At 55.0% G+C, this 23,388-nt stretch overlaps 2 protein-coding genes across 4 annotated transcripts in view; one reads left to right on the top strand and one right to left on the bottom strand.

Annotated features, from left to right (window-relative positions):
• The window catches only part of LOC134430461 (ubiquinol-cytochrome c reductase complex assembly factor 2), a 79,598-nt gene continuing 56,210 nt past the window's right edge, over positions 1 to 23,388 (top strand). The window contains exons 1-4 of one of the 3 annotated variants that reach the window (XM_063178158.1): positions 1 to 160; positions 2,717 to 2,791; positions 3,118 to 3,187; positions 3,873 to 3,976. In XM_063178158.1, coding sequence (XP_063034228.1) covers positions 23 to 160; positions 2,717 to 2,791; positions 3,118 to 3,187; positions 3,873 to 3,961 — 372 coding nt within the window. In that variant the 5' untranslated portion in view covers positions 1 to 22 and the 3' untranslated portion in view covers positions 3,962 to 3,976. Of the gene's footprint in view, positions 161 to 2,716; positions 2,792 to 3,117; positions 3,188 to 3,872; positions 4,044 to 23,388 lie in introns of those variants that run through there. The other 2 variants (XM_063178159.1, XM_063178157.1) reach the window with 2 other exon arrangements.
• Positions 4,962 to 23,388, bottom strand: part of ITPR3 (inositol 1,4,5-trisphosphate receptor type 3) — a 40,957-nt gene continuing 22,530 nt past the window's right edge. The window contains 35 exon segments of the mRNA XM_063178160.1: positions 4,962 to 5,842; positions 6,135 to 6,296; positions 6,728 to 6,888; positions 7,749 to 7,914; positions 8,119 to 8,243; positions 8,589 to 8,684; positions 9,041 to 9,233; positions 9,721 to 9,885; positions 10,956 to 11,128; positions 11,577 to 11,702; positions 12,431 to 12,623; positions 13,032 to 13,142; positions 13,721 to 13,807; positions 14,087 to 14,188; positions 14,395 to 14,490; positions 14,779 to 14,889; positions 15,197 to 15,397; positions 15,968 to 16,152; positions 16,966 to 17,140; positions 17,571 to 17,740; positions 17,943 to 18,033; positions 18,166 to 18,274; positions 18,514 to 18,662; positions 18,767 to 18,951; positions 19,610 to 19,730; positions 19,828 to 19,953; positions 20,223 to 20,348; positions 20,435 to 20,686; positions 21,193 to 21,393; positions 21,556 to 21,678; positions 21,808 to 21,933; positions 22,290 to 22,358; positions 22,540 to 22,704; positions 22,846 to 23,011; positions 23,199 to 23,256. Of these exon segments, the coding sequence (XP_063034230.1) occupies positions 5,774 to 5,842; positions 6,135 to 6,296; positions 6,728 to 6,888; positions 7,749 to 7,914; positions 8,119 to 8,243; positions 8,589 to 8,684; positions 9,041 to 9,233; positions 9,721 to 9,885; positions 10,956 to 11,128; positions 11,577 to 11,702; positions 12,431 to 12,623; positions 13,032 to 13,142; positions 13,721 to 13,807; positions 14,087 to 14,188; positions 14,395 to 14,490; positions 14,779 to 14,889; positions 15,197 to 15,397; positions 15,968 to 16,152; positions 16,966 to 17,140; positions 17,571 to 17,740; positions 17,943 to 18,033; positions 18,166 to 18,274; positions 18,514 to 18,662; positions 18,767 to 18,951; positions 19,610 to 19,730; positions 19,828 to 19,953; positions 20,223 to 20,348; positions 20,435 to 20,686; positions 21,193 to 21,393; positions 21,556 to 21,678; positions 21,808 to 21,933; positions 22,290 to 22,358; positions 22,540 to 22,704; positions 22,846 to 23,011; positions 23,199 to 23,256 (4,934 nt within the window). The 3' untranslated portion in view covers positions 4,962 to 5,773.

The following is a 23,388-nucleotide window of genomic DNA, read 5'->3' as shown; positions in this document are numbered from 1 at the left end:
CCGGCGCACGTGACCCGGCGCCATGGCCGCCAGCCGGTACCGGCGCTTCCTGCGGCTCTGCGAGGAATGGCCGGTGGAGGAGACCAAGCAGCAGCGGGACCTGGGCTCCTTCCTGCGGCAGAAGGTGGCGCAGGCCTTCCGCGAGGGCGAGAACACGCCGGTGAGGGGCGGCAGGGCGGCGCGCCCGCGGCGCTGGCCTGGGAGGGCGCGGGGAGCGGCCCGGCGGGGGCTCTGAGGGGGCTCTGAGGGGCCGGGCCGGGGTTCGGGGCTCACACGCGGTTCTGCCCCCGGGCTCGCTGGGCTGTAGGAGGCTGTGCTCGGGCCTTCATGGAATATTAGAGCTGGGAGGGAACGGGAACTCCAGAGGTGATGGAGTCCTGCTGCTCCCGGCTGCTCCCGGGCCGGGCTCGGCAGAATTTGGGACACACATCCCGAGAAGGCTTTGGAATACCGGGCACGGGCTTTCCAAACTGTGCCCGGGACACCGGGGCTGCACCTGGGACAAATGATTGGTAGCCAGGACACCGGGTTTGTACCCGGGACCACCTGGTTTGTGCCCAGGACTCCTGATTTGTACCCAGGATAAATGGTTGGTGCCCAGGACACCTGGGTAGTGCCCAGGATAAATGGTTTGTGCCCAGGACAATTTGTACCCAGGACACCTAGTGCATGCCCAGGACAATTTCTGACCAGGACAGTTTGTACCCAGGACACCTGGTTGGTGGCCAGGACAATTTGCACCCAGGACACCTGGTTGGTACCCAGGATATTTTGTACCCAGGACACCTGGTTGGTGCCCAGGACAATTTGTGCCCAGGACACCTGGTTGGTGCCCAGGACAATTTGTGCCCAGGACACCTGGTTGGTGCCCAGGACAATTTGCACCCAGGACACCTGGTTGGTGCCCAGGACAATTTGCACCCAGGACACCTGGTTGGTGCCCAGGACAGTTTGTACCCAGGACACCTGGTTGGTGGCCAGGACAATTTGCACCCAGGACACCTGGTTGGTGCCCAGGACAATTTGCACCCAGGACACCTGGTTGGTGCCCAGGACAATTTGTGCCCAGGACACCTGGTTGGTGCCCAGGACAATTTGTGCCCAGGACACCTGGTTGGTGCCCAGGACAATTTGCACCCAGGACACCTGGTTGGTGCCCAGGACAATTTGTGCCCAGGACACCTGGTTGGTGCCCAGGACAATTTGTACCCAGGACACCTGGTTGGTGCCCTGGACAAAGGCTTATACCCAGCACACCTGGTTCATACCCAGGACAGCTGTTTCATCCTCAGGATACCAGGTTTGTACCCACTTCTTGCACCCTTTACACCATGTTCTTTGGAGAACCCCGTTGCTGTGCTTGTGGCACTGGGGTACAGGGCTCTGGGAGTTTCTCAGCCCTGCTGGAATCCAGTTAATCCTGTGATGTCCTTACCTCGAGGCTGGCATGATGGGATGCTGCAGCACTGCCTGACACTGATGGAATGCAGCGGTTGTACAATTGAATTCCGCCTCCAGCTGTAATTCTGTTGGAGTTTAGGCTTTGCTGCTGAAATAAATTAGGGAATCTGCTGCCTGGCTTGGCTGCAGGCCTTCCCAGGCACGGAGGTGTTGCTGCAGAATGCAAATGTGCCCTTTCTTAGCATAAAAACATTGTTCCAGAGATGCACTTTAGACCTCAAGGGGCCATTAGAGGCTCCTAATCGTGTACTGGTGACCAGAATAGTCTGCAGCAGGCAGTTTGGGAAGGGTTTTATTGCTTTTCCATATGCTCAGGACAGCTTAATGTGTTGCACCAGTTGGCTCCAAGATCCCAAAGCTGCCACTGATCCTGGAAATCTGAATTGATGCCTGCAGCAGTGGTGGCAATTTGTGTGTGGAGAGGCTGAATGTGCTGGCAGGAGGAGCTTCTAAGAGGGGAACTAGAGCCACAGGGCTTCTTTAGCCATCTCATGGAATGAGATTTGCTGGATTTCCAGAGTTGGGATGCTGTTTGTGCCACCTTTTTAATGGCTGTATCTGCTGGAGCCTTGGGGATCACCTGCAGGGGGATGTGGCTGTCCCTGTATCCTCTCTCCTGCAGAGACCTTTTCCTTACTCTTCCCACTTCATCCTGGCATGGTTTGTGTTACCTTTACTCTTATTTTAACCATTCATGGGCCAACACTGAGTTCTGGGGTCAGCTGGCCTCACTGTACCACAATAAAAAACCAGCAAGGAAAACATTGTAGACTGGGAAAACAGCTGAGCAGGGGCTGTGCCGATCTTCCAGCTGAAATAGAAATCCAGTCACCCTTCAAGCTGTTCCTTGTCATTTGTGCTGATTTCCCTAATCAATTACAGGTTATTTTTAGCCCCCTACAGGGAGCCCTGGCACCTTGTCCTGGGTGATTCCCTGCAATGAGGCAGGTGACAGCAGTGGCCTCGCAGCAGGAGGGGCACAGATTTCACAGCAGCAGCCAATAACGTTCTCTGGGGCTGTGTATTCACTGTCAGAGCTTGTTGGGGCAGAGTTTCAGATCCATTCTGGGAATCCCAGGTGTTGTTATTCCTGCAGGCTGAGCTGGTGGGAGATGGAGGGGTAAAACCTGGAGCAGGACAGCAGATGGGCAGTGTCCAGCAGTGCACTGGGAATTCTGATTGTCCCTTGGAACAAGGAGGGATTTTGGTGTGGAGATGCAAAACCAGACTTGTGTGACACTTGTGTCCCCTGCAGATCCCTGACCCCGAGGCCTGTGACCAAATGTACGAGAGCTTGGTCAGGATCCACACCAACTTCTACAAAAACAAGGTGAGAGCTGAGACACTGGCCTGTGCCCTTCTGTTTGGGGGCAGGCAGTACCTGCTGCAGGATTCCTGGGAATGGCAGCATGGCTGGGAATGGCAGCAGTGCTGGGAGTGCCTGAGGGACAGCTGAGGGGTGGATGATGCAGCTGTGCCCGTGGTCACCCATGGCAGCTGCTGGGTGAGCAGGGCATGCCTGGTTCTTGGTGTGGATGAACAGAATCCCAGCTAAAACGCTTTCAGACTGAGCCAGCTGGTGACATTTGTGCCTTTTTCATGCACTGCAAGTGACTTCTTTGTCTCTCTCCCTCCTTTTGCTGCTCTCCTGGGAAGTACCCACGCCTGAAGGACACCACCTTCACCGGGGTGACAGTGGAGGATTGCAGGACAATCCTGGCCACAGGTACTGCTGCTGGGCTTGGGCTGAGAGGGCAGGGGAAGGGGACATTCTGGTTTTTGGGGTGCTCCCTTGCACCCCTCCTCAGCCCCTGGGACTGGAGGGCACCAAGGGGCTGCCTGCAGTTCTGTGGAGATGTTGGATGAGGAGTAAGTTCAGGAATAATTCAGTTGAGGAGTAACTCAGTATTTTGGGGTGAGGAATCAATTGGGTTTTGCACTGTCAGGAACCACAGAGGGTTTGCAAAGGCTCTGTGGGGTCAGACAGCAGGAACACGTTTGCTACATCAGCCCAACACTGAGCTCAGCTTCTCCTTCACCATCTTCCAATTCCCTTGGTATTCCTTGTGTGCCAGGCCCTGGGAAGGAGCAGGTGCCCCACACAGAAATGCTCTCTCCACATTCCTCACGAAGGGCAGAGCTGGGAGCCAGAGCAGCTTTGTTCTGCTCCAGTTCCTGACTTTGATTGCAGTGCGTGGAAAGTGAGTATCAGTTGTTGGTGATAAGAGACTCCCTGCATTGATTGGAAGGGAAACCAACCTCGCCTCAGGCCTGGAATGAAAATTCATTAAGAAGAGAAGTCAGGAAAGGAAATTAGATGGAAGGCAGAGCTGTTTTAAGAGGGTTTCATTTCTCTGCTTGCCTGCTTATCTTCTTCTGGCCTCATCTCTGTCTCCCTTCTCCTTTTGCAGACATTCTGAGACAGATGGAAGACAGGAAAAAAGGGACGTGGAAAAGACTGCAGGAAAAGTTCTCTGCCAAGAAACCCGAGGAGGGTTGAAGTGAGGGCCCAGCTTCTCCACTGTACATATCCCTGAAGCTCTGTGTGTTGCCATGATGAATAAAACCACTTATTCCTCTTAGCAACAGCATTTTTGTTCAGCCCTATCCTTTACATTCTTCATATTTAGTGCCTCCTTTTTTGCTGCTGAGAATCTGGGGCAGAGCTTAACACGTCCATCCATGCTGGAGCAACGTAGGGAAGGGAACTTTGTGGTGTCAAACCTGACCCTTTGCATCTCAAAAAATGGAACAAGCAGGAGCTGCCCAGAGGGAGGAGGTGCAGCTTTAAATGTTCTTGTGAACGGAACAGAGAGGATGTGAAAACCTTTCTGTGCTTGTGTTTGTGTGTTAGCCCAGGGACCAGGGAGGGAGAACTTTAATCACCACATTTATTTTCCTTTGGAGAAGACAGAGGACAGAGGGTGACTTTGCCATGGTGACAGTGGAGCACGAGTTTAATTGAGATTTTAATCAGCTGCTGCTGCTGGAGGAGCCAGCTCTGTGCAGATCCCCCCCAGCCTGAGGAGAGGGATGTGTGGGTTAGTGCAGAGCTGAGGGTGAAGGCAGGATTAAATGACATGCTGCTAGATGGAGCCATAAACACATTTCAAATGTTCTGCAACTTCACTGTTATGGGCTTTTTTATTCTCTTTTAGAGCTGTACTGCTTTCATCAGTGTCTGTTCTTGGGCTTGGAGCTGGGGCTGGCTTGGGAAGGATGAGTGTCTGGAGCAGAGCTGTGCCAGGGCTCCACAGCACCAACAGCTGCTCCTTTTTATGGGTTTCAGCAGTGATTTCCTGGCAGGCACTGAAAGAATTCAAAACTGCAGCAGGCTCTGGTCCAGAGCTCCAGGAACCAAGGCTGGTGCTGGTGGTGGCTCCTCATGGCAGCGTTTGGCAGGGGATGTGCAGCACCTGGAGCTGGGAGCACCTTGGGTGCCAGCCCTGCTTGGGGTTCTGTTCCACAGCCCCATCACACAGAGGGCACAGGGAAGGGACTTTCTTTACCACGTTGAAGTTTTTATTATAACATGATTCTGTATTTAATTTAGTTAAGGCAATTTACACTTCAGTTCTTAAGTAACAATGATAACAACTAAAAAAAAAAAACAAACAAAACAACAAAAAAAAAAAGGTAAAACATGACACCAGAGATGAAACTAAAACACAGGACACCCCTTCACAGTGAACTCCTGTAAACCTGCAGGCTCCTACTACTGCTGCCCAAAGATCCTTGGTCCACAGAAGGCAAAAAACTTTAGTTCCCGCTAGGACAAGCTCAGTTCCTCATCTGGCAAGTTAATTAAATTAAATCCACCTCCTTGAGTTCAGCTGCTCTTTCCTGCACCACAGGATGGAGAGAATTCTGTCAATGGAGAGGGGTCAGCGTGGAGCAGGCACAGCAGATAACGAGGGCTGCTTGGCAAATATCCACAGGGACAAGTGGCACTCGGAATAAGTTAAATAGTGCGGCCCTACAGCTACTTACCCCACAGCTGAGGGGGGCTGGAGCACATGGAGATAAAGATACAACCCTCCACAGTTGCAAAATAAAAGAGTTATTGCAATGAGGAATGAAAGTCCTGTATGGTTTATCTTCCTACGAGGGTGTTGGAAAAACACCTGGGCCCAGGTGTGGGCTCCGGCCGGTCCCTGCTCCTGGGATTGCTTACAAGCTCTAAGGGAGATGCTGCCTGGGAAGCCCTTTCCATGTGGTCCATTGTCCCCAGGCAGTGACAATCCATGCCTGGAGCCCAGGGAGGAGCAGCCTCAGCTGCCGCAGGTGCAGTCCCTCGGTGGCAGGAGCTGTATCAGTGGTTCATGGTGTTCTGCACATCCACAAACCCCATCCTCTGCCTGCGCTTCCGCTGCTCCGTCATCTGCAATTCCAACAGGGACATGCTGAGGCAATTCCAGGCCCTCCTGCTCTTGGATGTGCTTCCCAAGTGTCTGGCTGTGCTGCTTTGAGCCTCTGCCAGCAAGCTCTGAGCTGGTGAGGCACTTCCCAAACCCACGTGTCCCAAGTGTCCCCAATTCCCCCAAAAAAGAGCTGCAGGAGCCCTGTGCTTGTCTTTGTGCTGCCTTGGGCAGATCCTTTCTCCCGTTCCCTGCCCTCAGTAGCTATTTTGGGAAGGACAGAGGGTTCCTACAGGGGATTTCCCATTTCCATACCTGTTCCTTCAGCTCGTTCAGCTGGGAGGTGAGGTGGGACACGAGCTTCATGGTGGTGTTGAGTTTGTCCTGCAGATTGCGGATCTCGTTCTGCTCCCCTTCCCCTTCATTGCTGACCAGAGACATGGCTCGCATCCGGGGGAACCAGTCCAGGTTCTTGTTCTGGGAATGTGACCAAGGGCAGTCGGGGTGAGGGGTCAGACAGGAGGAGGGAAGATAGGGTTTAACAGGCAGCCTCCCTGTGCTTGGGGATTAAAGAAACTCTTTGCAAAAATCTGCCATTTTTGCATGCATGGTCCATTTCTAGATGGGTTCCCAGGCTCAAGTGCAGAAATTTTTCTTTCCTTGCTTTCCTTTCCCTCCCTTACCTAGAAACCCCATTGAAGCCCCATTCCCTGCTTGGTTCAACCCACAGGACAAACCCTCAAAGAGATCACGTGGAAAAAAAAACAGCAAAGAACAAACTCAGGCACTGCACCATTATCCAGTATTTTCCAAAAGGACTTCCCAGAGCTATTTTTCCTTGGCCAGCCCCTTGTTCCCGGGGCAGGTAGCTTGGGATGGCCAAGGAGCTGCCCTGAGGGCACCTGTACCTTGATCATCTGTGCCACGTAGCTCTCAGGGCCAGTGTAGTCAGTCTTGTTCTTCACCCGCACCAGCACGATGAAGTACAGGTAGTTCCACATGTTGTGCTCATATTTGATGTGCTCCTCAAAGGACACGGTCTTGTTGTCAAACTTGTCCCTTTCCAGCCCTGAAGGGTGGAGAAGGACAGGGAGGAGATGGGGACGAGGTGAGTGAGCAGAAAACACGTGGAAGGCAATTGAGCCCAGTGCATCCCCTCCCAAAGGTGACATTTAAGTGCTTTTAATAATTAGTTGGCATTCAGCACATAAACATCCAAACCAGGGGGCAACAACCCAGCTGGGGGTTCAGGAAACTTCTGTTTAAAATCACACAATCAGAGAATCGTGGAATGGTTTGGGTTGGAAGGGATCTTCCACCCCCTTCCATTGTCCCAGGTTGTTCCAAGCCCTGTCCAACCTAGCCTTGGACACTTCCAGGGATGAGGCAGCCACAGCTTCTCTGGGCACCCTGTGCCAGGGCCCCACCACCCTTACAGGGAACAATTTCTTCCCATGTCCTGCTGGCCCTGCCTCTGCCCAGTAAAATAAACCCAGAGGATCTTTAGAGGAAAAAAGCAGAAAGATTTACTGGGGTTTTCTTTTTTTTTTTTTTTTTTTTTTTTTTTTTAATGCCTACTGCTGGCTGAAAGGATTCCAGAGCATTTTCTCTTTTATATTTCTCCAGTGATATGCTGCGTTTTTACACAACTGGCCAAGGGAAGGTCTCAGCAGTGAGATGCACAGCCACAAGAATCCCACAATGTGGTTTTAGTTTAACACCTCATTAGCAGGGTGAGGAACAACTCTGAGAATTTCCCTCCAGCTATGCCCTTGTTTAAACCCCTCCCAGTGCAGTGACCCCTCAATGAACAGATTCAAGTTTTGCAGTGATAAATAAAAAACAGAATCCAGCTGAAATTCTTTTCCTTCCCCCAACCTGGGAGGGGAGGAAGAACTTTGGGGCAATTCCTGTATTTCCAGTGCTCACCACAAATAAAACAAGTGGTCTTCAGGATCTCTTCCTTCTTCTGTTTCTCACTCCTCAGATCAGCAAAGGTGTCAATGATGACCCCAAAGATGAGGTTGAGGACAATGATAATGACAATGAAGAAGAAGAGGAGGTCGTAGACAACTCGAGCAGGGAACAGGGACTCCTGTAATGGATGAGAGGGAGAATTGGGTGTCTTGCACAGCTCTGCTCCAGCCAGCCCAGTGACACAGCTGTGCCTGAGGCACCAGGGAGGAGGAGAACGTGAGAGATGGAGCTGGACACGTTGCAGCTGCCAGGGAGAGGGGCCAGCAGTGATTGCAGCAGGGTTTGGCAGAGGAAAGAGGTCCCAGGTGCTGTCCCCACTCACGTCCTTGGAGGGTTTCCTCAGGATGTCCCCCACGCCGCCGCCGTTGCGCAGGCCGTGGTTGAGGACGGTGACGATGCACATGAGCAGCGTGTCACAGGCACGTTCCCACTGCTCTGGCTCAGCTTCTGGGGAGGAGAGCAGGGCAAGGACTCAGAGCACAGCACAGCACCAGAGCCTGGCGGTGGCACGGCTCCAGCTGCAGTGGCAGTGACACAGGAGCAGCTGCTGCTGTTGTGATGTCCCAGCCAGCAGCTCCTCCGGCAGCCAAAGGCTCCTGCAGCTCCCACCTCCTCTCTGATTAAATCAATCCACCCCAACATTTTTTATGCCAGGGTCAGTGCAAAATTCACAGGCCTCTTGCCCAATACGTCCCAGGAAGCAGATTGAGTTTCTGCCTTGGAAAAGCTGGGATTTTCCTCAGCTGGCTGGCAAATCCACACACAGCTGCCATTTCCACAGGGCTCTCTTACCTTCCAAGGCAGTGGGTGCAGCAGAGCAGCTGATTTTGTCACTGCTGCACGACTCCATGAAGGTCTCCACGTTCTTTTGCATCCCCAAGGGATCATCTGCAAGGAAGAGACCCCAGCCCTGTGAGAGCAGCACCTCTCCCCAGCAAACCACTGCCATGGGCTCCTAGGAAGATGCCAACCTTCCTGGGACAAGCTTGCCTCATATCCTTCTTTTTGTAGGCTCTGAAGCTTTTTCTCAGAGTTGAGACCCCACAGAGCTGACCCTTCATTGGTAGCTCTGTACCCCCTTCTCTGCCAGCACTCACCCCAAACCCTGCTCTGTGCAGCACGAGCACAAAGCTGTCCCCTCTGTGACGCCAAACCAGTGCTCCCAGTGTAAAACCCCACCCAGCACACCCCGAGATGTGTGTGGGGGGTCCCACGGTGTCCCACGAGCCCCAGCACCGCCCAACCTTTGGCTTTGCCGTCCGGCAGCCGGTCCACCTCGAGGATGAAGTCATCCTTCAGGAACAGGAAGCCCACGATGGAGAAGAGGTAGACGAGGATGAGGGCCAGCAGGGCTGTCAGCAGGATGGAGCGCCCGTTCCGTGTCACGCTTTTGATGACATTAAACAAGGTCTCCTCACGGTAGATCAAGTCAAACAGCTGAAAGGACCCAGGAGCAAAGAAATGCTGCGGGGTGCTTCTCTTGATAATGCCTGGCCTATCTATATCCCCTTTTATCCTGAGATCTTGGATCGCTCAGCAGACCTTGACTAACTTTTCTCACAAAGCCTTTAAGTTTCCCAGCTTACTGAAGGGAAGCAGAGAAGAATGGAGTGACTTATTCACAGCAGGAGAGCCAAGAATAGGCCACATGTACCCTGGCTCTGCCCTCAGCAGCTCACGTTGCCTCCCAGCTGACCCAGATAAAGCACACAGCAGATTAGAAGGAGAGATACAGCCCAGGACCAGGAGAGAGACAGCAATAGATGCTGTCAGGAGGCAGAAAGCTCAGCCCATGCAAAGATTAGAGCACAGGGAATTGTTCTCTCCGCTATCAATCAGCCCCTGGGAGGTGTCACAGGAACCTTCCAGCTCCTAAAGCAGCAGCCAGGCTGCCTGTGCCCCCAGGCTCCTGGATTTATCATACCAGGATGCTGTAGAAGAGCTCGTGCACGAAGAGCCCCAGGACGCTGGTCACGATGTAGCCCACGTGGTAGAGGAATTCCACATCCATGATCATGGCCTTGTAGCCACGGATGAAGGTGCCTCGGTTGCCCACGAAGCTCACCACAAACACGATCTTGTTGGTCAGCTGGGGACAGCCAGAAACAGGAGGGTGTTGAGAGTTTTTTGCAGGACAATGGACATTGCAACATATGCACAAAGCAGCCTTCATAGAGACTGAGTAAGTGTCAGAACTCAGTGCATCCCTCCGGGTGTCCAGAGTGGCCAGGGGGCTCGGAGACCCTGGCAAGCAGCCCAGAGCACCTGTGGGTTTGATTATGACCACTGGAGCAAGTTACCAGCTTTGTGTGAGGACCTGAAAGTCACAGAAGTTTAAATTGTATGATAATAAAATTATCACAGGGTGAAAAGGTCGATTTTAGGATTTTTGGAATGGGGGTTTTGGGGACAAGATGGAGGGACTTGGGTGTGTCCAGCCTTTCTTCTTCTTGTTCTGTATTTTCTGCAGTGATGTTGGCACTTTGGGCTTGGTTTAGAATAGAAGCTCACTGTCTGACATGGGTGACAGGTATTGGAAAGTAATGGTAAATATGTTATACATAGTTTGTAGTATAAAAAGGCAACACCACCTCGGGGGCGGTCAGAGTGCCTGTGGCTGCCCTGCTGAGCAGACCTCAGCGGGGCAGAAAGAAAATTTTATAGATAAGAATTAACAAACAACTTCAAGACCAAAAAGTGAAGAGCTCTGACTCGTTCTTTGGATGCACAGGCCAAAACAGAGACATCCTGCACATCTTGGGGCTGCAATTAACAACTAAACTCCGAGAAGTAAGGTCACCATGTCCTTGAAGGACACAAAATGAGAAGAACACGCTCAGAAGCAGACAGTGACAGTTCAGGATGCAAAGACAGACAAGAAAACCCCAGTGGGACGCATGAAGAAGGAAGACTAACTAAAATTAACCGAAATATTAAAATGCGTGCGTAAAAAGGATTTAACCAATCATGTATTAGCTTGAGGCATGAAAAATAGAGAATAGTATAAAAATGGCTTTTTGTAATAAACTGGCTTCACTTGATCATATTGATCATGGCGTGATGTGCCTTTATTGATCCTCCGCATAGGAGGGAGTGGGGCTGGCTGTGTTCTGGGGTTGCAGGACAGGTTCCTGATGCCCCAGCAGGTGCAGAACTCACATTGAGAGCGCCCAGGATGTTGAGGGTGAGCCCGATGCCCAGGTAGTAGATGGAGCGCAGGATCAGGGCCACCAGCAGCGGCCTCACCCCGTAGCGCTTGGTGAACAGGGCCATGATGGAGAAGCAGATCAGGATCCAGAAGAGCAGGGAGATCAGCGGGGAATCCAGCACTCCTGGCAAGAGGAACACACGGATGCTAAAGGCAGGGGCACTGCTGCTGCCAGGCTGTCCAGCCACGCTAATGAGCTCTTTATCAGAAATGATGATGCTGCACTGCAGGGTTTGTGCTGGTTCAGATGGGTTTTGCTGATACATTTTCTAACATCTTTTATCCAAGAGCTCAGAACTGCTGTAGGTGATGGAGGCTTTGCCTGACAACCCGAACGTATCCCATCACTGCTCCCCACATTGTACAAACAGGGGAAGGGCAGCCCTGGAGAAGAGAGGTTTCCCTGAGAAGGAAGGAAGGAAGGAAGGGGTGGGAGGGCTGGAAACTGAAATCCTGATTAATCCTTTATCCAGCAGAAAGGATTGGGGTTGTAGGAGCCCAAGGATCTGCCTTTATCCAGCCCGAGGACCTGCCCCTTCCACCCCGAGGAGCAGCAGGTGCTGGGCACTTACCCATGGAAGTGGCTTCCACGTAGGGGTAGAAGAAAGCAATGATGATGTTGATGAAGACGGCCAGGTTGAAGGAAATGCTTCCCCAGAGCGTCATTCTGCGGGAGAACCAGTACATCAGCGGCATGCCTGGGGGGAGAGGAGGCAACACACAATCCTCAGCCAGCCTCGTGCCAACCGGGTCCTCCTGGAGCCCCTGTGCCATCCCAGACCCTCTGTGCCATCCCAGACCCCTGTGGGCTCTGCAGCTGCTGCCCCCAGACCAACCCAGCCTCCCACCTTCTTCAAACCATTCATGAAGCGTTTTGAAAACATTCCTGCTTGTCAAGTGGCTCTGCTTATATCCCTTGGTCTCCCAGCCCTCTGGAAACCTGCTCTGAGACCCTGGAATCAGCTTGGCTCTGTCCTCCCTCACAGCTCCTACACTACTCCTCAGCTGCACCCCAGTATCCGTAGTGTGACCCTCTACTCAGTTCCTGGGATTTCCAGCCAGGATTTCCACCCTGGAAGCCCCTGAGGAGGTCTGCAGGGGGCAGAGAAACAGGTTTTATTTCCCACGTGCAGCTGCAAGACCCAGGCTTAGGAGAAGGCAACTGAAAGGGCTTTCCAGGGCAAACACCTCAGCTGGAATCCCAGGGAACGTGAGCAAGGTGTCCCTCGGGCTGTGGAGAAACCTGAGAGCACAGAGGAGCCCCATGGCTGGATTTCAACCCTCACTCCCTGCACTCTGCCATGTTTTTTGGTGCCCTGCAGAGCCCAGGCAGCCCAGCCGTGCCATTCCAGCCCTTTCCCTGCAGGAATGTCCCCGGATTCCCAGCGGGGCAGCCCAGGGGAGGGAGGCTCTGCCTCGCTCTTACTGCGCAGCTTCTTCTGCCACTCCATCTCGTTGTGCAGGAAGGAGGACTGGTCAAAGAAGTCGCTGACTTTGCTGCCCTGCTCGTCCTGCTCCGTGGTGGTGAAGAGCCTGTACTTGGTCTCCTTGGTGAGGAACTCACAGATCCCAGGCACGGGGAAGATGATCTGCTCCATGCTCCGGTCCAGCCGCACGATCTGCAGGATGCACAGCCCTCAGATTCTGCCCTGCTGGGGCTTTTTTCCTCCTTCCCACACCCAGCTGTGCCTTCCCCCTCCTCCCTCCTGCTCCACAGGGTCCAAATATTGTCAGCCCCTCATTTAAAAGCTTCCAAAGTGCCCTGAGCAGAGGCAGCCCTGGCTGGGGTAAGTGGGAGGGTGGGAATGGGGGATCCATGGCAAGGATGAGGCTGCTGGACCAGCTGCATCCCACTGCTGCTGGGAGAGAAGGGAAAGGTCCAGGGGGCTGCTCATCCCTCAGCTCCTGGAGATAATGCTCCTGCATGGGGGTGGGAAGAGGGGGCAGCTCCTGGTGCAAAATAATCAGACATGAGGCGTCTGGAGCCAGGTGGGATTCACGGAGAGCCAACAGGCAGGAGGTCTTGCCTCGATTTGGGACGTGTGCTTCTCGTAATAAGCCAGTGGATCCTCCTCTTCCTCCTGCACTGGGGCCGTGGATTTCAGCATCTGCGACAGCTGCTTGTTGTTAAGGCTGAGCTGGATGGGGAGAGAGGAAGGGAGAGGATGAGGATCCAGCCAGAAGCTGGATCCGACTGTTCCCACAACGTGCCTCAACATCTCCCACGGCTGATGAGGATTTCAGGGAAAGGCAAATGAATTAAAGCTTCCAGTGAGGGGTGCGAGTGCTCCCCGCGGTGACAGACAATCGATTCCCTGCAATAATTACATCCAAGTGCTGCTAATCCACAAATTACAAACCAGCGCTCACAAAACCCCCGGGGAAATCACATTCCTGCTGAATCTTGTCGGGATCTGAGGTACCTGGGCAAGGAACAGCAGCAAAGGACTCAGCCCTTCCTTTCTGAAGGAAAATGGGGAAGTGGGGAAGGGCAGGACCCCCCCAGGGCCACCAGCCTGCGTCACCCCACAGCAGGGCACACACACCTCTGGGCTCCTACCTCTGGCTAAAAGTGCATTTAAGTGTTTCTCCCTCTTTAATCCCCTGGGGAACACCAAAATCCATCAAATCCTGAACAACAAACCCAGGTGGGCTCTGAAAAGGCTTTTTACAGCCTCGGATGAGGGCGGATTGTGGGGGCTGTGCCTCTCCGTACCATGGATGAGATTCCCTCCTCCTCCTCCTCCTGGATTCGCTTCACCGGCTTCAGGAGCTGCTGCAGAGACTTGTTGTGTCGGGAGAGCTGGGAGGGGACAGGGGTGGTGACAGTGAGCACAGCAGGGCAGGGGGACACGGGGCACAGGATGGCCAGCAAGCCATGGCTGCTCCCCACAGCCAAAGGCACATTTGGCTCCCCAGGGAGGCCAATCTGCCTGCAGGAAATGTGCAGAATTATGGAGGGAAATGTGCAGAATTATGGAGGGAAAATGTGCAGAATTATGGAGGGAAGATGTGCAGAATTATGGAGGGAAAAGAGCAACCTGCGAGCACAGCCTGGCAGGATGCTTTTACAGCTCCCTACCTGCAGCGCCAGGATGTAAATGTTGTGTCCAACTTCCCGGGGGGAAACCTCGGCGTTCTCACACTCCTCCTCCTGCAGGTAGGCCTTCTTAATCACATCCACCTGCAGGGCAGCACAGGGGCACTGAGCTCCTCCCCACTCCCTGCTTCCCCCTGCAGCCAGGATTTGGGCAGGAGGAGCAGCAGTGGGGGCAGAAACTGCAGCAGGACCCAGGGCAGAGGATGTGGGTTGTGGAGAAGGGAGGCAGAAACTGCAACATGACCAGGACATGGGCTGGGGGCTCAGACAGACATTCCCAGTTCCCTCACCAGTTCCTGGGGCCGGAGGCTGATGAGGATCCGCTCGGCGTTCTCGCTGTCGTGCCTGCTCTCCATAAGGGCCAGCAGGAGCTTGGAGGCATTGTCCTGGTGAGGAGAAGCCCTTGGTGAGGGGAGCTGTGCCCTGCCACTGCCCAGGGCTTTGGGGTGGGCAGAATTATCCTGTGCTCCCTTGCGCCAGGGGCATCTGAGCGTGGTGGAGATGCCCCAGCCCTGCCCAAGGGTCTGACACAGGCAGGGTCCCCTCTGCAGTGACAACCTCACCCCACAGCACCCCCTGTGACCCTGCCAGCGAGTCCTGGCAGTGACACACGCAGTGACACACGCAGTGACACACGGACACGACCCCAGCACCCCAGCCAGGCCTCTGTGCACCTTCAGCTGCAGGACCAGGTCCATCCTGTACTTGCAGAGGGGGCTGATGTCGTTTAGGATCAGGGCAGTGATGATGTCGATCCCGTTGGACTCGTGGGTCACGATGCAGCTCTGGGGGAATCAGGCAATGAGTTAGCCCACAGATCCTGCCAGTCCTCCCAGCTCCACCCTCCGGCACAGCCCTGGTCTGAATCATTGCCCTGCCTGCAGCCCTGGGCCCCCAAACCTCCCCTCTCCCTGCAATTCACACCACTCAATTATTTCCCCCCATTATTTACCCCCCAATTTGCAGCCAATCAGCAGCTGCTTTTTGCAGGAACCCTGTGATCTCTGCTGCCCACATTCCAAACCCAAAACCCGTCCCTGCTTCCCCCACATCCCCCCCGGTGTGTGTGAGGTTTGGGGAAGCCCCCCAGACCTGGTTCTCGTGGCAGGGCCCCTGGCAGTACTCGGTCAGGGTCTCCAGGGTCTGGGTGATGAGAGCCACGTTGTACTCGTTGATGTAGAGCCCCAGCAGCCCCAGCCCGCCCGTGGTGCTGCCACACATGATGTCCAGGAACTGCAGCGTCTCACACACCAGGTTGTAGTTGGTTTTGTTGTTCTGGCACCGCAGGAAGTTCTGTGGAGCAGAGCCCAGCAATGGGGACCCCATCCCTCTCTCCCCACACCCCTCCAGCTGCAGTTTGAGGGACATTTGGGCTGGGACTGCCCCTGTAGCCTACAGACCTCAGTCCCACAACCACTCGTGCCAGGAACTCCTCCCACAGCCCCCAGCTGGATGGAGCACTGCACATGGGGAAACTGAGGCACAGAGCTGCTGGGTGCCACAGCATTTTGGGGCCAAACTGGGGCAGATCCCAACGGTCGCCCCGATTTTTTAAGATTTTCTAAGCCTTCTGATATTTACATCCTTGTAACAAACTTTCTCACGCACTTTCTGTAAATAACTTATGTTTTGCATCCTTTTATAGAGGAGGAAAAATTTGATGGGACTGTTGGTTTGTCCAGTGTCATTGGGGAGGTGGCACTTTCACCCTCCAATCCACTGCCACTTTTAGAAATCTACAAATGTTAGAATCAGAAAATAAACTTCCCCTTTTACCTTGAGAACAGCAGCGTGTCCACGTGGTGCTGTTTCATGTCTTATGGTGACACCCAACCTCCCCCAAGCCCAGAGCCCAGCACCAACCTGCAGGTCCCGGTTGTGGTTCTCGCAGAGCAGCTGCAGGAAGCGCAGGATGGGCTCCATGATCAGCACTGTCACCCCCATCTCGTTGTTCTGGCCCTGCTCCCCGGGCTCGTGGCCCTTGCGGAACCCCACGGCCATCGGGTACCTTGTAGGGGTGCCAGGCAGCAGGAAGGGGTCTCCTCGTCCTGCAGGGAATATGGCACACACATGGGCTGTGGAAAATCCTTTCCTTAGGATTTTTCCTGCTGAGAAGCTGAGAGGCCTCAGGAACAAAATGTAAACACTGATTATCTGCTGCTGTGGAATGCAACAGGTGCATCTGGGATTGGTCTCATGTGGTTGTTTGCAATTAATGGCCAATCACAGTCAGCTGGCTCAGACTGTCTTGGTCAGTCACAAGATTTCGTTATCATTCTTTTTCTATTCTTAGCCAGCCTTCTGATGAAAGCCTTTCTTCTATTCTTTTAGTGTGAATATAATATATTATATTAATATATTATATTATTATATTATTATATTATTATTATTATTATATTATTATATTATTATATTATTATATTATTATATTATTATATTATTGTTATTATATTATTATATTATTATATTATTATATTATTTTATTGTATATTATATTTATATGTATATATTTAGTTTTAATAAATTATATATCATAAAATAACAAATCAAACCTTCTAGAACTGAGAGTCAACATTCTCGTCTCTTCCCCCTGCGAACACCACCATAGGAATTGTCCCCTCCTCAGCTCAGCCTGCCACCAAGCCAGTGCTGGGTGGACTTCTATTCTTTTAGTATAGTTTTAATGTAATGCATATCATAAAATAATAAATCAAACCTTCTACAATTTAGAGTCAACATTCTCATCTCTTCCCTCATGCTGAGACTACTGTGAGCACCACCATAGGAATTGTCCCCTCCTCAGGAACTGTCCCCAGGCCAGTGCTGGCCCTCCTGAGGGGACAAGGGGACACTGCCCATACCTTTGGTGCCAGGCTCTGGCTCGTCCTTGTCCTCTCGGGGCTTGTTCCCGATGTCACTCATGTTCACCGACACCGTGGACTTGGTCTCCTGCTGCGCCTTCTTCATCCGGTCGTGCAGAACCTTGAAGAACTTCTCGGACTTCTTGTCGCTCGTCATGAGGTTGTAAAAGGATTTCTGATGGAAGGACACTGGGTTCAGGTCCCCACCACGGGGTTCAAAGTGTCTCTGCCTGTCCCTCTGGGCAGCGGCCTCAGCACTGCAGGCATTGCCCAGGATAATCTGGATTTTTGCTGGAGCCCCACTGCGTTTTTCACCATTTTGCAGCTTCCCTGTGACAAAGGGTTTGGGATAACCCTGGAGGTCCCCCACCAGCGCTGCAGCCCTGAGCCATTTTAGGAATTCCCGGCAGAGGGCATCAGCAGAACTCCAGAAACAACCTGGAACCACCTGCTCCTCCCACAGCCTGTCAATCCAGCCATGGAGCTGGGAACCCAAATGATCAGATTTCAGCACAAACAAGAGGTTTCTTTGCTCTGCCTGGGGCTGAGCACTGGACCCTCACCCTGCCCACATCAACCCCTGGCCGCCCAATCCCCCTCAGCACCTGGATCTCGGTGTTGCCTCCATCCAGCAGGCGGATGGCCAGCAGGATGCTCTCCTGGAAGATCTTCTCGTTCTTGGTGTTCATGATGAGGTCAGCCACCAGCTTGGTGGCCCCTTCGCGGTCCAGCCGGCACTGGACGGCGGCGATGGCCGACCAGTCCTGGTCCTGGCCTGTGTCAGAGGATAGCGGGGATGTGATGCTGTGGCAGCAAGAGCCAGCACAGCCCCACCACTGCCAGGACATCTCAGTGCCACCCCTTCACTTCCCCAAATCCTCTGCTCCTCTGTGGAGCTGGCAACCAGCCCAGGCCTGGTCCCATCGCTGTTTGGGAGCTGGGAATTTGAGGGGAAGGGGCAGGAGAGGGGCACTCACCTCCCCCTGCAGCATCCCCCATCTCCCCCTTGGAGCTGGACCTCTTGTTCTGCAGGTAATTGTTCATGAGCATTTTCCGCAGCAGGTTGCCCTGCCAAGGCAAACAAACGTCACCAATGTCCCCGTGCCAAGGCTGGGGCCAGGGCAGAACCAGCTGAGCACCCCTGGGTGGGCTCTGCCAGCCCGGGAGTGGGGCTGGATGGACACACATCATGCTGCTCACCCTCTCTCCATACTTGTTCCTCTTCACCAGCATCTGCTGCAGCGTCCTCAGCACCTTGATGCAGAGCTTCTCCTCCGTCTCCATGAGGTCCTTGGTGTGCTGCACCAGCCTGGCACAGCAAAGCCATTGTCACACAGCTGGGAGGGACCTGGGCATCCCAGGGGGAACCACCCCCATCACCCCTCCAGCTGCAGGCACACAGGGATGCCCAGGATGAGGGTCCCAGACCCTTCCCAGCACCTCCAGCACCCATGGCGAGAGTCCCAAACCCTTTGCAGCCCCCCCAGCACCCACGGTGAGGGTCCCAAACCCTTCCCAGGACCCCCGGGACCCCCATGCCAGGCTCACTTGGACAGGAACCCCCCGCTCTCGCAGCGCTGGAACGCCTCTGTCCCCTCCATGAAGAGCAGCTCCGGCCGGTGCAGGACATCCACCAGCACGGACAGCTCAGCCTCCACCAGCGGCTTCAGGCGATCCTCCAGGGCGTTGATGATGTCCTGCAAGGCACAGCAGCCCCTTCAGAGCCAGGGGACACACGGGAGAGGGGCCCTGCAATGCCAGCACCCACCTGAGCCCCGCCACGCCCTGCCCTGCCCTGTACCTGCAGCTTCTCGATGATGTTCTTGTAGTCCCACTGGTTGGGGGTGGTGGACACGCGGGGGAAGGAGCGTGTGGCTGCCTTGTAGCTCGAGGTGTTCCTCTGCACCGTGCTGGTGGAGCTGCTGTTGAGCAGGGAGCTCACGTGGGCGTCCAGGTCCATGGGCAGAGCGATGGAGCGGCTCTTGGCTGAGGGACACAGGGGTGGGGTTGGCACAGCCGTCACCCAGCTGGGTCCCACCACCCTGTCTGGGCATCCCTTCACCAGTATTCACCTCATTTGCAGCAGAGATTTGGGGTAAATACATCACTAAACTCCTCCAGGCCAGCATGGAGGAATGTTCCCACATGTCCCAGCATCCACGGCACCTCGCAGGGTGGAAACTGGCCCCAGCCCCAGTTTTTGGTTGGGAAAGCCCAGCGTGGGGAGGCTGCAAGCACCCTGCCTGCAATTTCAAAGGGAAATCCCCACCCAGAGCCCAGCCACCAGCAATCCTTTCCACGGTGACTCAGTGCTAAGAGCCCTTGGGCTGAGTCAGGCAGCTGCACACCGAGGGCAAAGTCCTGGCCAGGGAAAACCACTGTCAATGCTGGCTTTGTGTCCGGGCAGGGACACACCAGGGAGCTCCCGGCCAAGCCCAGGCTCTGGTTATCCTCACGTTATCCTGGGAGTGCTGAGATGAAGCTCAAACAAAAGCCCATCCCTGAGCTGAATGTGCCCATCCCCAGCTGGCAGCCCCTCACCGTGGTGTCCTGCCACCCCCACAGGAGGGACAGGGTGTCCTACTCGCTGCTGGCCCAGGGTGGCCCTGTCCCCTGTGCCCTGGGCACGGCAGTGGCTCCTTACCAACCATGGCCAGCGTGCGGATGCAGGACTCCACCGAGCTCTTGTGCTGCTGCTGCAGCCAGGGACACTCCAGCAGCCTCATGGTGGACTGCAGGAGCTGCACCACGATGGTCTGGTGGGTCTGGAGGGGACAGCAGTGTCAGCACACGCATCCAAACCGTGTTTTGGGGGCTTGGCTGAGTGCTGTCCTCCCCTGCCTCCCTGCCCACCCGTGTCACCTGCAGTGAGGTGCTGTTCTCCGAGAAGGGCGAGCTGAAGAACGCGTTGATGGTGTCCAGCACCACCGTCAGCACGTACTTCTCCAGCGTGGCATCAGGCAGGCGCTTCTCCCTCTTCTTGCACATCTGTCAGGACAGGGAGGACGCTGATGGCACCAGGGCCAGCTCCTGTCTGCCCAGAGGCTGCTGGGGCCACACTGAGCTGAGGGACCTGGCTGGTGACACAGCTCCTGTGCCCTGACCACTCCCCAGCCCCAAGTGTGGCAGCTGTATGAGGTCCCACAAGCATCCATGCCCTGCAGGCAGCTTGAAGGGAGCCTTGGTGACACCACCCCGAGATGTCCCCATCCAAGCCACCACTGCTGTGTCTCTCCCACCCAATCCTCCCCACGCACCTGGGCCATGTCCAGGGTGAAGTTCTCAAAGAGGGTCCAGATGTGGTTGCTGGTGTAGATCTCCTTCATCTCCACCTCCGTGTCCACGTAGCAGTGGTTGACAAAGTTCACATAGGCCATCTTCACCTGTCAGGGAGGGGGAAAGGAGCAGGGACACCGTCAGGGGACAATCAGTGCAGAGCCCCAGTGTCCTCCTGGCTGCCACCCCGTACCTCTGTGATGCAGTCCTCGTGCGTCACCACCCGCACCACGTCCTCCAGGGGCAGCAGGGACGTGCACTTGATCTCGGTGTAGACGTTCTTGCCCTCGGCGCAGGCAGCCAGCAGGTCCACCAGGGAGATGTGGTACATCAGGGGGCTGTTCTCCTCCACCCCATCCCTGGCTGCTGTCATCATCTCCAGCAGGGTGGCCAGCGAAGCTTTGTCGTTGTAGAAAACCACCACGTCGTCCCCAGCGTTGGTGAGCTGCAGGGAAGGGTCAGTGCTCAGAGTTCAGTGGTCACCACTCTGAAAAAGGAAGGTCAGAAGCCTCCAAGGCCAATGGTGTCCCCTGTGCAGTGGGGGATGACTGGGAAAGGGGACAGGGATTTGTGTTTACAGATAAAATCAGGCATTTGCAGCGCAATCATTGTGGAGGGTCAGAAGCCTCCAAGGCCAATGGTGTCCCCTCTGCACTGGGGGATGAGCAGTAGTGGCCAGAAAGGGGACAGGGATTTGTGTTTACAGGGAAAACCAGGCATTTGCAGTGCAATCAAACATTGTGGGACTCCCAAACCCACTCTTGGACCTTGCATTGAGCCCCTGGAGATGGTTGATGGCCACTCAAGATGTCCACCAGCACGGGGCTGGCTGGTTCCAGGGAGGATCCAGCACGGCTGGAAGGCTCTTCTCAAGGAAGCAGCCAACAGTGCAGGTTCCAAGAGCTTTATCCTGCTTCCCCCCGACTCCTGCCCCGCAGGAGAGGTCCTCACCTCAGTCATGATCATGTCCTGGCACTTCTTGACGTACTTGCCCTCGGCCTTGATGATGGTGTGCAGGAAGTCGAGGTACTGCACGTGGCGGCCGTGGGTGGCCACGCAGTGGATGAAGTGCTGTGGCACCGTCTCGTTGATCTCCGAGCACAGCTGGTAGTTGTTCAGGAAGATGTGCTGCATCGTCTCTGCCTCCAGCAGCTGGGGACAAAGGGCAGAGTGAGCCCAGGGAGCTGCAGGAACTCTCCCCAACTCCTGCCCTGCCTGGTGTCTCCTCCTGGGTTTCCCATCCTGTGCTCTCAGCCCCAGGAGTGGTGCTGAATTCCCTCCCTGTGCTGCTGCCCCTTCGTGTCCTCTCCTTACCCCCGGGGTCAGGAACAGGTTGAGGTGTTTGTGCAGCAGGGCCTGGTTCTCCTGGTTGCCAGCACAAAACTTCTGCAGGAACTGGTGGGTGAACTTGAGGATCTCCATCATCTTGGCATCCCCCTGAGGAGGGGACAGAGGAGAAACACGCGGAGCTGAGAGGGATGGGAGTGGCAGGAGGCCACTCAGGGAGGTCCCCGTGTGCCCCCTTTGCCCTGGGCACTCAGGACCAGTTGGTTTCTGTCCACCCACCTTCTCATAGGGGATCTGCAGCAGGTCCAGCATCACCTTGTGGGCGTCCATGTTCTTCAGCAGGCGCTGCTGCTTCTTGCGCACCTGCTCCCCCACCCCGCACATCTTGTTGAGTCTCTCCAGGATCTGGGGACAGAGGGACCACAGCAGGCAGGGGCTGAGCCTGGAGCCCCTCAGGATGGCCACCAGCACTGGGGCTGGTCTGCATTCCACGTGTTCCCTCTGTAATTCTGGGTGTTCCCTGCTTTGCTCACAAATTTCAGCCCCTCCTCGGTACCATGCACAGCCCTCATAGCTGTCACCCACCCAGTCCCCTCCAGTCCCCCCAGTGCAAGGATGTGACAGCTTTTCCCTGTGCTGAGCTGGCAGAAGCAAGCCAGGCTTGGATTTGTTTCTACTGAAGCACAGCAGAACTTGGAATTCCCTCCCAGGATTTTGCCCCCTTCCTTCCCACCAGTGCCCCAAGGTTTGGTCTCACTCACCCCCTTCACGATCTGGTAGTTCTCACTGCTCTTCTCTCCTGGAGCAATGACCTCCTCGTCAGCACCGTGCTGCAGGGGACACGACAGCACTGGGGTCACACTGTGCCCCTCCAGCCACACCCCACAGGACCCTCAGGAGCCTCCCCATCGAGCCCATGCAGAGGCATCAGGTGTTGGATTAAGGTGAGCCCTGCCCTGCCACCCACTCCTTCCCCACCCTGGATCCCAGGGTCTTGCTCAGGGCTCTCACCTCCTTCTTCTCCTTCTTGTTCCCCTCCCCTGTGCTGTCCCCTTTGGTGCTGCCCTTCTTGTCCACCCAGAGCTCTGATTTCTCCACCATCGTGCGGAGTTTGTCCAGCTCTGACTTGATCACCTTGTAGTTCTCCACATCCTGGGCTGAGATCAGGAGCTGCACCTGCAGTGACATTCCCAGGGCTTTCCAGCTTGGGGTACAAATCCCACTCCCAGATCCCCCTCCCAAGGAAAGGGCCAGGATCCACGCCACGTCCCCCACCCACAGCCTGGTGTGGGATGCTCCAGGCCCCCTCAGTGTCACCTGTTTGAAGGTGTGCAGGACCTCCTGCCTCTGGCTGAAGTGCTTGAAGAGGAGCTGCAGGGAGCCAGAGATGAGTGGAGGGTAGTCGTGCATGGTCAGGTGGATCAGCACCCTCAGGAACATCCTCCCTCCCTCGTCATCCACCTCCAACATGCTGCTGGACTTCCTGGAGCGGGATGGAAGCACTGGGCATCAACAGGGATCTCAGAGGATGATGGGGACAGCTTTAGAGCTGATGGGGACAGCTTTGGAGCCTTTAGAGCCTCATCCTGCTCATCACCTGCAGCTCCCAGCCTGGCTGGGGTGGACAGAAGGGCCCTGTGGGCAGGGGAGCTATGGGGACAGGCACTCACCCCACACCAAACATGGCCTCGGCGTGCTCCCCAATCCGGTCCAGGTTCATGGCTGCAGCTGCAGGGAGAGGAAGGGAGTGACAAGGGTGGACAATGCCAGCCCTGTGTCTTGGCAGGAACCCACAGGAACCAACCCAGCCCCCTGATTCTGTTCCCACCAAAACTCAGACTCCATCCCTCCCTGCGCCCT

This window comes from Melospiza melodia, chromosome 28, assembly GCF_035770615.1.
Source record: "Melospiza melodia melodia isolate bMelMel2 chromosome 28, bMelMel2.pri, whole genome shotgun sequence".
Lineage (NCBI taxonomy): Eukaryota > Metazoa > Chordata > Aves > Passeriformes > Passerellidae > Melospiza > Melospiza melodia.
The sequence above is the reverse complement of the archived record's forward strand: the minus strand, read 5'-3'. Positions and strand labels throughout refer to the sequence as shown.